Raw genomic sequence first — 12508 nt, 5'->3', positions numbered from 1 at the left:
TGAATGTTTAGGGTAAGATTATGAATGAATGTTTGGTGATGAGGTCTTGTTCCTTTCAATCGGTTCTTGTAGTTCCTGTGTGATCAGTTTGATGTATTTTGATCTTTATTACTGCACACTATGAGGATCTCCAAATAAAGTTGCATGTTGTGAAAGGTTTAAGAAGGAAGGTTCAAATAGTCACTGAGGCGTGGGGCAGATATACAGGACATATCAAGCGTGTAATGACGCCTCCTCGCCTGAGGCGGCAGTCTTGCTAGAATACACAACCTGAGTCTCGTCTGCCGGAAACACCAAATATGGTCAAGGAACCAAGCAAGGCAGCGAGACGTTTAGCTTAAAAAGCCATCAATGCTGAGTTTGTTTGGTTTTCAGCTGACTAAATATACATTTTACAGACGCCGTTGGGACAAAGAAGAACATTTAGCGCACGTTAACACGTCTTCGGTCCGGGAAGAACTCGCCTTAGTGTCCCTTTGAAGCGTCCCATGCTAGCTTAGCTCGCTAGCTGCTAACAAAGACACAAAGCGGAAGTGATCGACAAAGTGTGAAAATGTGCAAAGTAGAAATGCTGAGAGTGTTGGTGAAGCAGCGACTAACTGCTGCTGTGGAAGAAATATTTGTAGTGTTAGAAAGAACCATAGCAGAATACGAGGAGGAACTTTCTAGAAGAAAAGAGGAGAACGAGCGACAACGTCAACTACTGGACGCTCTTTTCAACAAACATCAACAAACAGGTTTGTTTACTTCTTTGACTTCTCACTTGTTGACTAACTTCACTTTAGTTAACTCTGGATCGGTAGACTGGGGTGGTGGTTCCTCTCTTTAAGAAGGTGAACCAGAAGACTGGGGTGGTGGTTCCTGTCTTTAAGAAGGTGAACCTGAAGACTGGGGTGGTGGTTCCTCTCTCTTTAAGAAGGTGAACCTGAAGACTGGGGTGGTGGTTCCTCTCTTTAAGAAGGTGAACCAGAAGACTGGGGTGGTGGTTCCTCTCTCTTTAAGAAGGTGAACCTGAAGACTGGGGTGGTGGTTCCTCTCTTTAAGAAGGTGAACCAGAAGACTGGGGTGGTGGTTCCTCTCTCTTTAAGAAGGTGAACCAGAAGACTGGGGTGGTGGTTCCTCTCTTTTTAAGAAGGTGAACCAGAAGACTGGGGTGGTGGTTCCTGTCTTTAAGAAGGTGAACCAGAAGACTGGGGTGGTGGTTTCTCTCTCTTTAAGAAGGTGAACCTGAAGACTGGGGTGGTGGTTCCTCTCTTTTTAAGAAGGTGAACCAGAAGACTGGGGTGGTGGTTCCTGTCTTTAAGAAGGTGAACCTGAAGACCGGGGTGGTGGTTCCTCTCTTTAAGAAGGGGAACCTGAAGACCGGGGTGGTGGTTCCTCTCTTTAAGAAGGTGAACCAGAAGACCGGGGTGGTGGTTCCTCTCTTTTTAAGAAGGTGAACCTGAAGACTGGGGTGGTGGTTCCTCTCTTTTTAAGAAGGTGAACCAGAAGACTGGGTGGTGGTTCCTCTCTTTTTAAGAAGGTGAACCAGAAGACCGGGGTGGTGGTTCCTCTCTTTTTAAGAAGGTGAACCAGAAGACTGGGGTGGTGGTTCCTCTCTTTTTAAGAAGGTGAACCAGAAGACTGGGGTGGTGGTTCCTGTTTTTAAGAAGGTGAACCTGAAGACCGGGGTGGTGGTTCCTTCTTTAAGAAGGGGAACCTGAAGACCGGGGTGGTGGTTCCTCTCTTTTTAAGAAGGTGAACCTGAAGACTGGGGTGGTGGTTCCTCTCTTTTTAAGAAGGTGAACCAGAAGACTGGGGTGGTGGTTCCTCTCTTTTTAAGAAGGTGAACCAGAAGACTGGGGTGGTGGTTCCTGTCTTTAAGAAGGTGAACCTGAAGACCGGGGTGGTGGTTCCTCTCTTTAAGAAGGGGAACCTGAAGACCGGGGTGGTGGTTCCTCTCTTTAAGAAGGTGAACCAGAAGACCGGGGTGGTGGTTCCTCTCTTTTTAAGAAGGGGAACCTGAAGATCGGGGTGGTGGTTCCTCTCTTTAAGAAGGGGAACCTGAAGACCGGGGTGGTGGTTCCTCTCTTTAAGAAGGGGAACCTGAAGACCGGGGTGGTGGTTCCTGTCTCTTTAAGAAGGTGGACCAGAGGGTGTGTTCCAACTATGGTGGGATCACACTCCTCAGCCTTCCCGGTAAGGTCTATTCAGGTGTACTGGAGAGGAGGCTACGCCGGATAGTCCAACCTCGGATTCAGGAGGAACAGTGTGGTTTTGGTCCTGGTGGTGGAACTGTGGACCAGCTCTATACTCTTGGGTCGCGGGGGCAGCAGCCAAAGCAGTCCCGTCCATCGCTGCTTGCAGCTAAAGTTATATATTATCATTACAATCGTGTTTAATTTGGTCTAAAAATAATGCAGACAGTAATATTGTTTATATGCAACAATATGCAGAGCAATATGTCGTCCAGCAAAATGAGAACAATTTCCTTTTTATTACTTATTCCTTCAGTTTAAGAGCAGGATGTCAAAAAAAAAAAAAGATGTGAGTTTGTTTGCCTGAAGACAAATATTTTGAAAGTAAATAATTGCATGTTGTTGTAGTCCAGGGATGTCCAAGTGTGTCCATTGAGGGCCACATGACACTTTTGCTGCCATCACACTCAATAATGGAGGAAGTTCTTTTCATTATTAATCATAAACATTATTTGAAGAGTCCCTGGCTGTATCGCTTGTCATCAGAGTAGGCGTATCCAAGCGTGAGCACACGGTCCATCCAGCCCTTCAGGATAGCAGGAAGGCTGAACCAGTACATGGGGAACTGAAAGATGACGAGATCAGCCTCATCCTGTTCGTGACGTCAATTTTATGTGGTTGAAAATTCCGAATCTTAAACAGGAACAATAGAGAGTTTTTTTTACAACAGTTTTAATTACTCACAATCAGATAATACAAAGTTGGATTGAATTACGTTCACACAGACAATGTCTTCCAAGACGAAAGATGGTGAACCCTCGTGAAGGAATTAAGAAAGAGCGCACGCCAGGCTTGGTCTTCCCTTCTTAGTTATACGCTCCATGATTGTATCATAACAACTTATGTAACTGTCCAATGTTCAGGGTGACTTGACCTCTCATGTCGTGTCCCTCCCAATGTATTTAGATTGGAGGTAAACCTAGGACAGAAATGTTCCACTACGAATGCAAAATGAGGTGGGCGTGGCTTATATTTAGGTGTGCTGCATAGCCTGGAAGTGTAAGTGAATCATTACAAAAGTTCAGTTCCAGGAACTAAATGTTCCCACCGTGAAGCCCCCAGTGTGGTTGTGTGTGTGGTTGTGTGTGTGTGTGTGTGTGTGTGTGTGTGTGGTTGTGTGTGTGGTTGTGTGTGCTTTGGCGACATCTTGTGGGCGAGTTAGCTCAGTGCATCTTGTGGGCGTCTTGGTCAGTCAACGTTTTGGTCAGTTCATTTTAGTTTTGGGAATGAAATTACTCATTTATTTGAAGAAACAAAACAGCAACATTGAAAAAAAAAGCATTTTATTGTGTGTTGTCTCAAAGAGCAAAAACATGTAAAAATGGTTCGATTTTTTTTACTTTTCACTGACATTTAAATCTCCCAGAAAACCGAAATAGAGAAACAGACCAAAATGGACGTTTTTTTTTTTTTTTTAGATTTTTGACATTGGAAGTTGTTGTTTTTTTTCAAAGTAAAAGCTGTGTTCTTGACTTAAATGTCTTTGTAGACCCTAACAGAAGTGACTTTAGACACCGGACTTAGAAACACACATCACACACGAGTGAAGGCAAACAAATGATACAACACTACAGTACAGTGTTTTCTTACAGACTAGTCCGAGGTCCTGTCTTTAAATCTGCTTCAGGTTTAGATGACGGACTATAAAAACATCTGTTTTGGACTGTTGTTCTGTTTGCGTTGTGTGAGTAGATGTGTGTGTTGTGTGAGTAGATGTTTGTGTTGTGTGAGTAGATGTTTGTGTTGTGTGAGTAGATGTGTGTGTTGTGTGAGTAGATGTGTGTGTTGTGTGAGTAGATGTTTGTGTTGTGTGAGTAGATGTTTGTGTTGTGTGAGTAGATGTTTGTGTTGCGTGAGTGGATGTTTGTGTTGTGTGAGTAGATGTGTGTCTTGTGTGAGTAGATGTTTGTGTTGTGTGAGTAGATGTTTGTGTTGTGTGAGTAGATGTGTGTGTTGTGTGAGTAGATGTTTGTGTTGTGTGAGTAGATGTTTGTGTTGTGTGAGTAGATGTGTGTGTTGTGTGAGTAGATGTGTGTGTTGTGTGAGTAGATGTTTGTGTTGTGTGAGTAGATGTTTGTGTTGTGTGAGTGGATGTTTGTGTTGTGTGAGTAGATGTGTGTGTTGTGTGAGTAGATGTTTGTGTTGTGTGAGTAGATGTTTGTGTTGTGTGAGTAGATGTGTGTGTTGTGTGAGTAGATGTTTGTGTTGTGTGAGTAGATGTGTGTGTTGTGTGAGTAGATGTGTGTGTTGTGTGAGTAGATGTGTGTGTTGTGTGAGTAGATGTGTGTGTTGTGTGAGTAGATGTGTGTGTTGTGTGAGTAGATGTGTGTGTTGTGTGAGTAGATGTGTGTGTTGTGTGAGTAGATGTGTGTGTTGTGTGAGTAGATGTGTGTGTTGTGTGAGTAGATGTGTGTGTTGTGTGAGTAGATGTTTGTGTTGTGTGAGTAGATGTTTGTGTTGTGTGAGTAGATGTGTGTGTTGTGTGAGTAGATGTGTGAGTAGATGTGTGTGTTGTGTGAGTAGATGTTTGTGTTGTGTGAGTGGATGTTTGTGTTGTGTGAGTGGATGTTTGTGTTGTGTGAGTGGATGTGTGTGTTGTGTGAGTGGATGTTTGTGTTGTGTGAGTAGATGTTTGTGTTGTGTGAGTAGATGTGTGTGTTGTGTGAGTAGATGTGTGTGTTGTGTGAGTAGATGTGTGTTGTGTGAGTAGATGTGTGTGTTGTGTGAGTAGATGTGTGTGTTGTGTGAGTAGATGTTTGTGTTGTGTGAGTAGATGTGTGTGTTGTGTGAGTAGATGTGTGTGTTGTGTGAGTAGATGTGTGTGTTGTGTGAGTAGATGTGTGTGTTGTGTGAGTAGATGTTTGTGTTGTGTGAGTAGATGTGTGTGTTGTGTGAGTAGATGTGTGTGTTGTGTGAGTAGATGTTTGTGTTGTGTGAGTAGATGTTTGTGTTGTGTGAGTAGATGTTTGTGTTGTGTGAGTAGATGTTTGTGTTGTGTGAGTAGATGTTTGTGTTGTGTGAGTAGATGTGTGTGTTGTGTGAGTAGATGTTTGTGTTGTGTGAGTAGATGTTTGTGTTGTGTGAGTAGATGTGTGTGTTGTGTGAGTAGATGTGTGTGTTGTGTGAGTAGATGTTTGTGTTGTGTGAGTAGATGTGTGTGTTGTGTGAGTAGATGTGTGTGTTGTGTGAGTAGATGTTTGTGTTGTGTGAGTAGATGTTTGTGTTGTGTGAGTAGATGTGTGTGTTGTGTGAGTAGATGTGTGTGTTGTGTGAGTAGATGTGTGTGTTGTGTGAGTAGATGTTTGTGTTGTGTGAGTAGATGTGTGTGTTGTGTGAGTAGATGTTTGTGTTGTGTGAGTAGATGTTTGTGTTGTGTGAGTAGATGTGTGTGTTGTGTGAGTAGATGTGTGTGTTGTGTGAGTAGATGTTTGTGTTGTGTGAGTAGATGTGTGTGTTGTGTGAGTAGATGTGTGTGTTGTGTGAGTAGATGTTTGTGTTGTGTGAGTAGATGTTTGTGTTGTGTGAGTAGATGTGTGTGTTGTGTGAGTAGATGTGTGTGTTGTGTGAGTAGATGTTTGTGTTGTGTGAGTAGATGTTTGTGTTGTGTGAGTAGATGTGTGTGTTGTGTGAGTAGATGTGTGTGTTGTGTGAGTAGATGTTTGTGTTGTGTGAGTAGATGTGTGTGTTGTGTGAGTAGATGTGTGTGTTGTGTGAGTAGATGTGTGTGTTGTGTGAGTAGATGTGTGTGTTGTGTGAGTAGATGTTTGTGTTGTGTGAGTAGATGTTTGTGTTGTGTGAGTAGATGTGTGTGTTGTGGGAGTAGATGTGTGTGTTGTGGGAGTAGATGTGTGTGTTGTGTGAGTAGATGTTTGTGTTGTGTGAGTAGATGTTTGTGTTGTGTGAGTAGATGTGTGTGTTGTGTGAGTAGATGTGTGTGTTGTGTGAGTAGATGTGTGTGTTGTGTGAGTAGATGTGTGTGTTGTGTGAGTAGATGTTTGTGTTGTGTGAGTAGATGTGTGTGTTGTGTGAGTAGATGTGTGTGTTGTGTGAGTAGATGTTTGTGTTGTGTGAGTAGATGTGTGTGTTGTGTGAGTAGATGTGTGTGTTGTGTGAGTAGATGTGTGTGTTGTGTGAGTAGATGTTTGTGTTGTGTGTGTTGTGTGAGTAGATGTGTGTGTTGTGTGAGTAGATGTTTGTGTTGTGTGAGTAGATGTTTGTGTTGTGTGAGTAGATGTGTGTGTTGTGTGAGTAGATGTGTGTGTTGTGTGAGTAGATGTTTGTGTTGTGTGAGTAGATGTGTGTGTTGTGTGAGTAGATGTGTGTGTTGTGTGAGTAGATGTGTGTGTTGTGTGAGTAGATGTTTGTGTTGTGTGAGTAGATGTTTGTGTTGTGTGAGTAGATGTGTGTGTTGTGTGAGTAGATGTGTGTGTTGTGTGAGTAGATGTTTGTGTTGTGTGAGTAGATGTGTGTGTTGTGTGAGTAGATGTGTGTGTTGTGTGAGTAGATGTTTGTGTTGTGTGAGTAGATGTGTGTGTTGTGTGAGTAGATGTGTGTGTTGTGTGAGTAGATGTTTGTGTTCTGTATAAAAAGTGTTCCTGTGGATGTCAGTCCTTGTAAATGACTAAGATACAGTAATCACATTAAACATAAACTACAAACCCTGTTTCCATATGAGTTGGGAAATTGTGTTAGATGTAAATATAAACAGAATACAATGATTTGCAAATCCTTTTCAAGCCATATTCAGTTGAATATGCTACAAAGACAACATATTTCATGTTCAAACTCATAAACTTTATTTTTTATTGCAAATAATAATTAACTTTAAATTTCATGGCTGCAACACGTGCCAAAGTAGTTGGGAAAGGGCATGTTCACCACTGTGTTACATCACCTTTTCTTTTAACAACACTCAATAAACGTTTGGGAACTGAGGAAACTATTTGTTGAAGCTTTGAAAGTGGAATTCTTTCCCATTCTTGTTTTATGTAGAGCTTCAGTCCTTCAACAGTCCGGGGTCTCTGCTGTCCTATTTTACGCTTCATAATGCGCCACACATTTTCCATGGGAGACAGGTCTGGACAGGAAAGTACCCGCACTCTTTTTTACAAAGGCACGCTGTTGTAACACGTGGCTTGGCATTGTCTTGCTGAAATAAGCAGGGGCGTCCATGATAACGTTGCTTGGATGACAACATATGTTGTTCCAAAAGCTGTATGTACCTTTCAGCATTAATGGTGCCTTCACAGATGTGTAAGTTACCCATGCCTTGGGCACTAATACACCCCCATACCATCACACATGCTGGCTTTTACACTTTGTGTCTATAACAATCTGGATGGTCATTTTCCTCTTTGTTTTGGAGGACACCACGTCCACAGTTTCCAAATATAATTGGAAATGTGGACTCGTCAGACCACAGAACACTTTTCCACTTTGCATCAGTCCATCTTAGATGAACTCAGGCCCGACGAAGCCGGCGGCGTTTCTGGGTACTGTTGATAAATGGCTTTCACTTTGCATAGTAGAGTTTTAACTTGCACTTACAGATGTAGCGACCAACTGTAGTTACTGACAGTGGTTTTATGAAGTGTTCCTGAGCCCATGTGGTGATATCCTTTACACACTGATGTAGGTTTTTGATGCAGTAGCGCCTGAGGGATCAAATGTCTGTAATATCATCGCTTACGTGCAGTGATTTCTCCAGATTCTCTGAACCTTTTGATGATTTTACGGAGCATAGATGGTAAAATCCCTAAATTCCTTGCAATAACTCGTTGAGAAATGTTGTTCTAAAACTGTTTGACAATTTGCTTACAAAGTGGTGACCCTCACCCCATCCTTGTTTGTGAATTACTTAGCATTTCATGGAAGCTGTTTTTATAGCCAATCATGGCACCCACCTGTTCCCAATGAGCCTGCACACCTGTGGGATGTTCCAAATAAGTGTTTGATGAGCATTCCTCAACTTTATCAGTATTTATTGCCACCTTTCCCAACTTCTTTGTCACGTGTTGCTGGCATCAAATTCTAAGTTAATTATTATTTGCAAAAATATAAAAAGTTTATGAGTTTGAACATCAAATATGTTGTATTTGTAGCATATTCAACTGAATATGGCTTGAAAAGGATTTGCAAATCATTTAATTCTGTTTATATTTACATCTAACACATATGGAAACGGGGTTTGTACTAAGATACAGTATTCACATTAAACATCAACTACTAAGATTCAGTATTCACATTAAAAAACTAAGATACACTATTTGTGTTAAACATAAACTACTAAATACAGTATTCACATTAAAAATAAACTACTAACATACAGTATCCACATTAAACAAAAACTACTCAGATACAGTATTTAGTAATTTGTGAAAGTGAAAGAATACAAAAAGAATGTAATAATATTAACACAGACACTTGTAAACGTGTTAGCATATTAGCTGATGCTAACGCCGCTGGCTACATTATATTAGCATGTACAAATATGCATGAAAACACTCAGACATCACACATGGGACGCTTCACTAAGTAAGAATTGTTTTAGTTGTATTGTAAAACTTAAATGAAGTAATGAATGAAGATTCCGTATGAGTAAAAACGCTATGGACGGGTTTACTTCCCATTTAAGGCATTCAATCAACAGTGAGCGAACTCTTCCAAAAGATGGCGCCACATCACAGACAACAAGACACCATCTCAGTGTCCCTGCTGGGGGTTTGAACACAAAACAATAAGGCCTTCAGCCAAGAAAACTTATTTCACTACCTGCACCGTTTTATAAGCCGCAGGGTTCAAAGCTTAGCAAATGAGTAGCGGCTTGAATGTAGTGGCTGCGGTCCTCCATGGAGTCTGGTTCATGCGAGACTGAGGATCCAGCCTTCAAAGTATAAAACACTGAAGATAATTTCCCTTTTGTTGTTGGTCTTCTTGTGTCCTGCAGGCGTCAGTGAGGAACATGGTCCTCCTCCTCCTCCGCAGCAGCAGCAGCAGGAGGAGCCACAGCCCCCCCACATTAAAGAGGAAGAGGAGGAACACGGCCTCAGTCTGGACGGGGAGCCCCTGGGAGGACTGGAGGACTTCTCAGTGGTTGGTGTCCCTGTGAAGAGTGAGGAGGACTATGAAGAGGTCAAAGGTGAAAGTGAGGAAAAGAGAGAGGCGGAGCCTCCGAGCGGCAGCTCAACTCAACTCATGACAACAGAAGCTGACGGAGACCACTCGGCTGCCCCCTCAGAAAGCGGACATTCTGCTGACAGTGAGGACGACGAGTCCAAAGCTGACCAGACGAGTCGCGCCGACAATGCCCACTGGAAATGTTCTCAGTGCGACAAAAGTTTTGGCAAGAAGAGCAACCTGAAAAGACACATGAGCTGCCACACCAAGGAAAAGCCATTCATGTGCTCAATTTGCGGTAAAAGGTTCTCTCTGAAATCCAACTTGAAAGCGCATACGAGGAGACACTCTGGCGAGAAACCATTCTCCTGTTCCATCTGCAACAAAAGTTTCAGTGAGAGCTCAATATTGTCAAGACACAAGAAAACGCACGCTGGAGAGAAACCCTACGCCTGCTCGTTGTGCAGCGTGCGGTTTACTCAAAAGTCATCTTTGACCCAACACATGAAAATTCACACCGGCGAGAAACCATTCACATGTCCCGTGTGCGGCATCGGTTTTGCCCGGAATTCGGACGTGAAACGACACATGAGAACGCACACCGGCGAGAAACCGTATTCTTGTTCAGTCTGTGACAAATGCTTTTGTGAGAGCTCAGAGTTGGAGCGACACATGAGAACGCACACCGGGGAGAAACCTTACACCTGCTCGTTCTGCGGGCTCGGATTTGCGCAAAAGTCCCACATGACGGAGCACACAAGAATACACACCGGAGAGAAACCCTACACCTGTACGTTTTGCGGGAAAGGGTTTGTGCAAAACCATGGTCTGAAAATACACCTGAGAACGCACACCAAAGAAAAACCGTTTTGCTGTCCAAGCTGCAACAAAAGCTTCTGTGACAGAGCGACCCTGGTTCGACACATGAGAACTCACGCCGCTGAGTGATGGAAGATTCTCTTCCAAGTACCAGCAGGACTTTATTGCTCAGAATCTAAGAGCATGTGTTGACATACAAAGTCACGTCACGAGATAATGTCTCCAGTTATCTAGTCAGATTATGAATTAGTAAATATTTTCCAAACTTTGCGGACATTGACTTTTTTTTATTTATTCTAAGTTTTTGGTGTTATTGTTCTGCATCAATCCATATTTGATATTATCGTGCTAATAAAGTGAAACAATATTCTTCTTGTGTAACAAATATGTTTATTGTGTACTAAAGTGTCTGCACAAAGTTGGATGAGGTAAAAGGGGCGGAGCCAACAACATAAAGTACATCAGTCCTTCATTCATGAGAGAAATATTTCGACACAAACACAGGAAGTTGTATTTATATCACCTTGCGCCGTGTGAGCGCCATGTGCCACAACATATTATTTTTAGTGATTTGACCATTAAGACATACAATTAGAGTTTGTTCGAAAGAATAGACGTGATCAGTTATCTTTCGACATCAAACTTAATGACAGTATTTTATTTTGAAGGCTTGTCATCAAACGTCGTTACTTCCCAGTCCGTGTTCGCTGAGCAGGAAGTCGTGTACGTTGTGCAAATGTTTCAGTGACGTCAATAAAGAAGGTAAACTGCGGGACAGCAACACATCTTCTAAGTTCGTAGTCAACACGTGGTTGTGTTCAAACTTAAGTACACTTCACAGACAGGAAGTGAGTCAAAGAATAAATTTGACTTTGTTTTGACCCACAAATCAAATCAACTTTATTTATGAAGCACATTTAAAATTGAGCACAGGGTAACCAAAGTGTCGTACAATAGGCAGGTTAAAAGATAACTCAAGAAAAACCAGCAAACACAACACAAACAGCACAAAAAATAAAAGATAGAAACAGGTTGACAGCAGGTCCAGCCTTCCAATGACAACTAAGTGGAGTCAAAGCTTCAAACAGTCGACAAAAGGGAAGGAAAATCGCGATTCTCGACTTATTTTGTTTAAAAGAAGGATGCCGTTAAGTGAGGATGAACTTTGTCGATATTATAGCTATAAGTGGATATATATTCAATTAAGTATACATATATATATATATATATATATATATATATATATATATATATGTATATGTATGTATGTATGTATGTGTGTGTGTATATATATATATTTATGTATATATGTATGTATATATATATATATGTGTATGTATGTATGCATATATATATATATATATATATATACATATATACATACATATATACATACATATATATATATATCCATCCATCCATTTTCTACCGCTTATTCCCTTTAGGGTCGCGGGTGGCGCTAGTGCCTATCTCAGCTACAATCAGGCGGAAGGCGGGGTACACCCTGGACAAGTCGCCACCTCGTTACAGGCCATATATGGGGTGGTATAGCTCGGTTGGTAGAGTGGCCGTGCCAACAACTTGAGGGTTGCAGGTTCGATTCCCGCTTCCGCCACCCTAGTCTCTGCCGTTGTGTCCTTGGGCAAGACACTTTACCCACCTGCTCCCAGTGCCACCCACACTGCTTTAGATGCCACTCAGATATTGGGTTTCACTATGTAAAGCGCTTTGAGTCACTAGAGAAAAGTGCTATATAAATATAATTCACTTCACTTCACTATATGTATATGTGTATATATATATGTGTATATGTGTATATATATATGTGTATATGTGTATATATATGTGTATATGTGTATATATATATATATAATTATGTATGTATATATGTATGTATTAAAGATGCGCGGATAGGCAATTATATCATCCGCAAACACATCACTAAAGTGGTCATCCACCCGCCATCCACCCGAACCAACATTTTATCAAAGCCCGCCCGTTGTTAAATATCTAATTTAGAGGATGCAAGGCACTAGTGAGGTTAGAAAGTGTAACTCCCTCCAAATAGCACAAACACAATGGCTTTCTTCAACTGATTTATTTGAAGGCTTCCTTTCCCTTCAAATTCAACGTGAAAACTGTAATAAATAAAGCAGGTTACAAACGTAAAAATAATAACATGCACAGCATGTGGATCAAACATTTTACCAAGTCAAATACCAACAAATGACAAACAAATACCTTGTTGGCCTGCATGCTTCTTTTAGGAGGAAATTGTGATCTTCTGGCTCTTATAGCCCAGACGCTGAAAGTCCTTGTGACATTTTTTAGTCTTT

General features: G+C 41.6%; 1 protein-coding gene across 1 annotated transcript in view; it reads left to right on the top strand.

Moving 5' to 3' along the window:
• Nucleotides 1–298: 298 nt before the first annotated feature.
• Nucleotides 299–12508, top strand: part of LOC133548279 (zinc finger protein 271-like) — a 32042-nt gene continuing 19832 nt past the window's right edge. The window contains exons 1-2 of the mRNA XM_061893596.1: nt 299–737; nt 9184–10297. Coding sequence (XP_061749580.1) covers nt 554–737; nt 9184–10297 — 1298 coding nt within the window. The 5' untranslated portion in view covers nt 299–553. The remainder of the gene's footprint in view (nt 738–9183; nt 10298–12508) is intronic.

The sequence above is a fragment of the Nerophis ophidion genome, linkage group LG02 (genome assembly GCF_033978795.1).
Source record: "Nerophis ophidion isolate RoL-2023_Sa linkage group LG02, RoL_Noph_v1.0, whole genome shotgun sequence".
Classification (NCBI taxonomy): domain Eukaryota; kingdom Metazoa; phylum Chordata; class Actinopteri; order Syngnathiformes; family Syngnathidae; genus Nerophis; species Nerophis ophidion.
The sequence above is the reverse complement of the archived record's forward strand: the minus strand, read 5'-3'. Positions and strand labels throughout refer to the sequence as shown.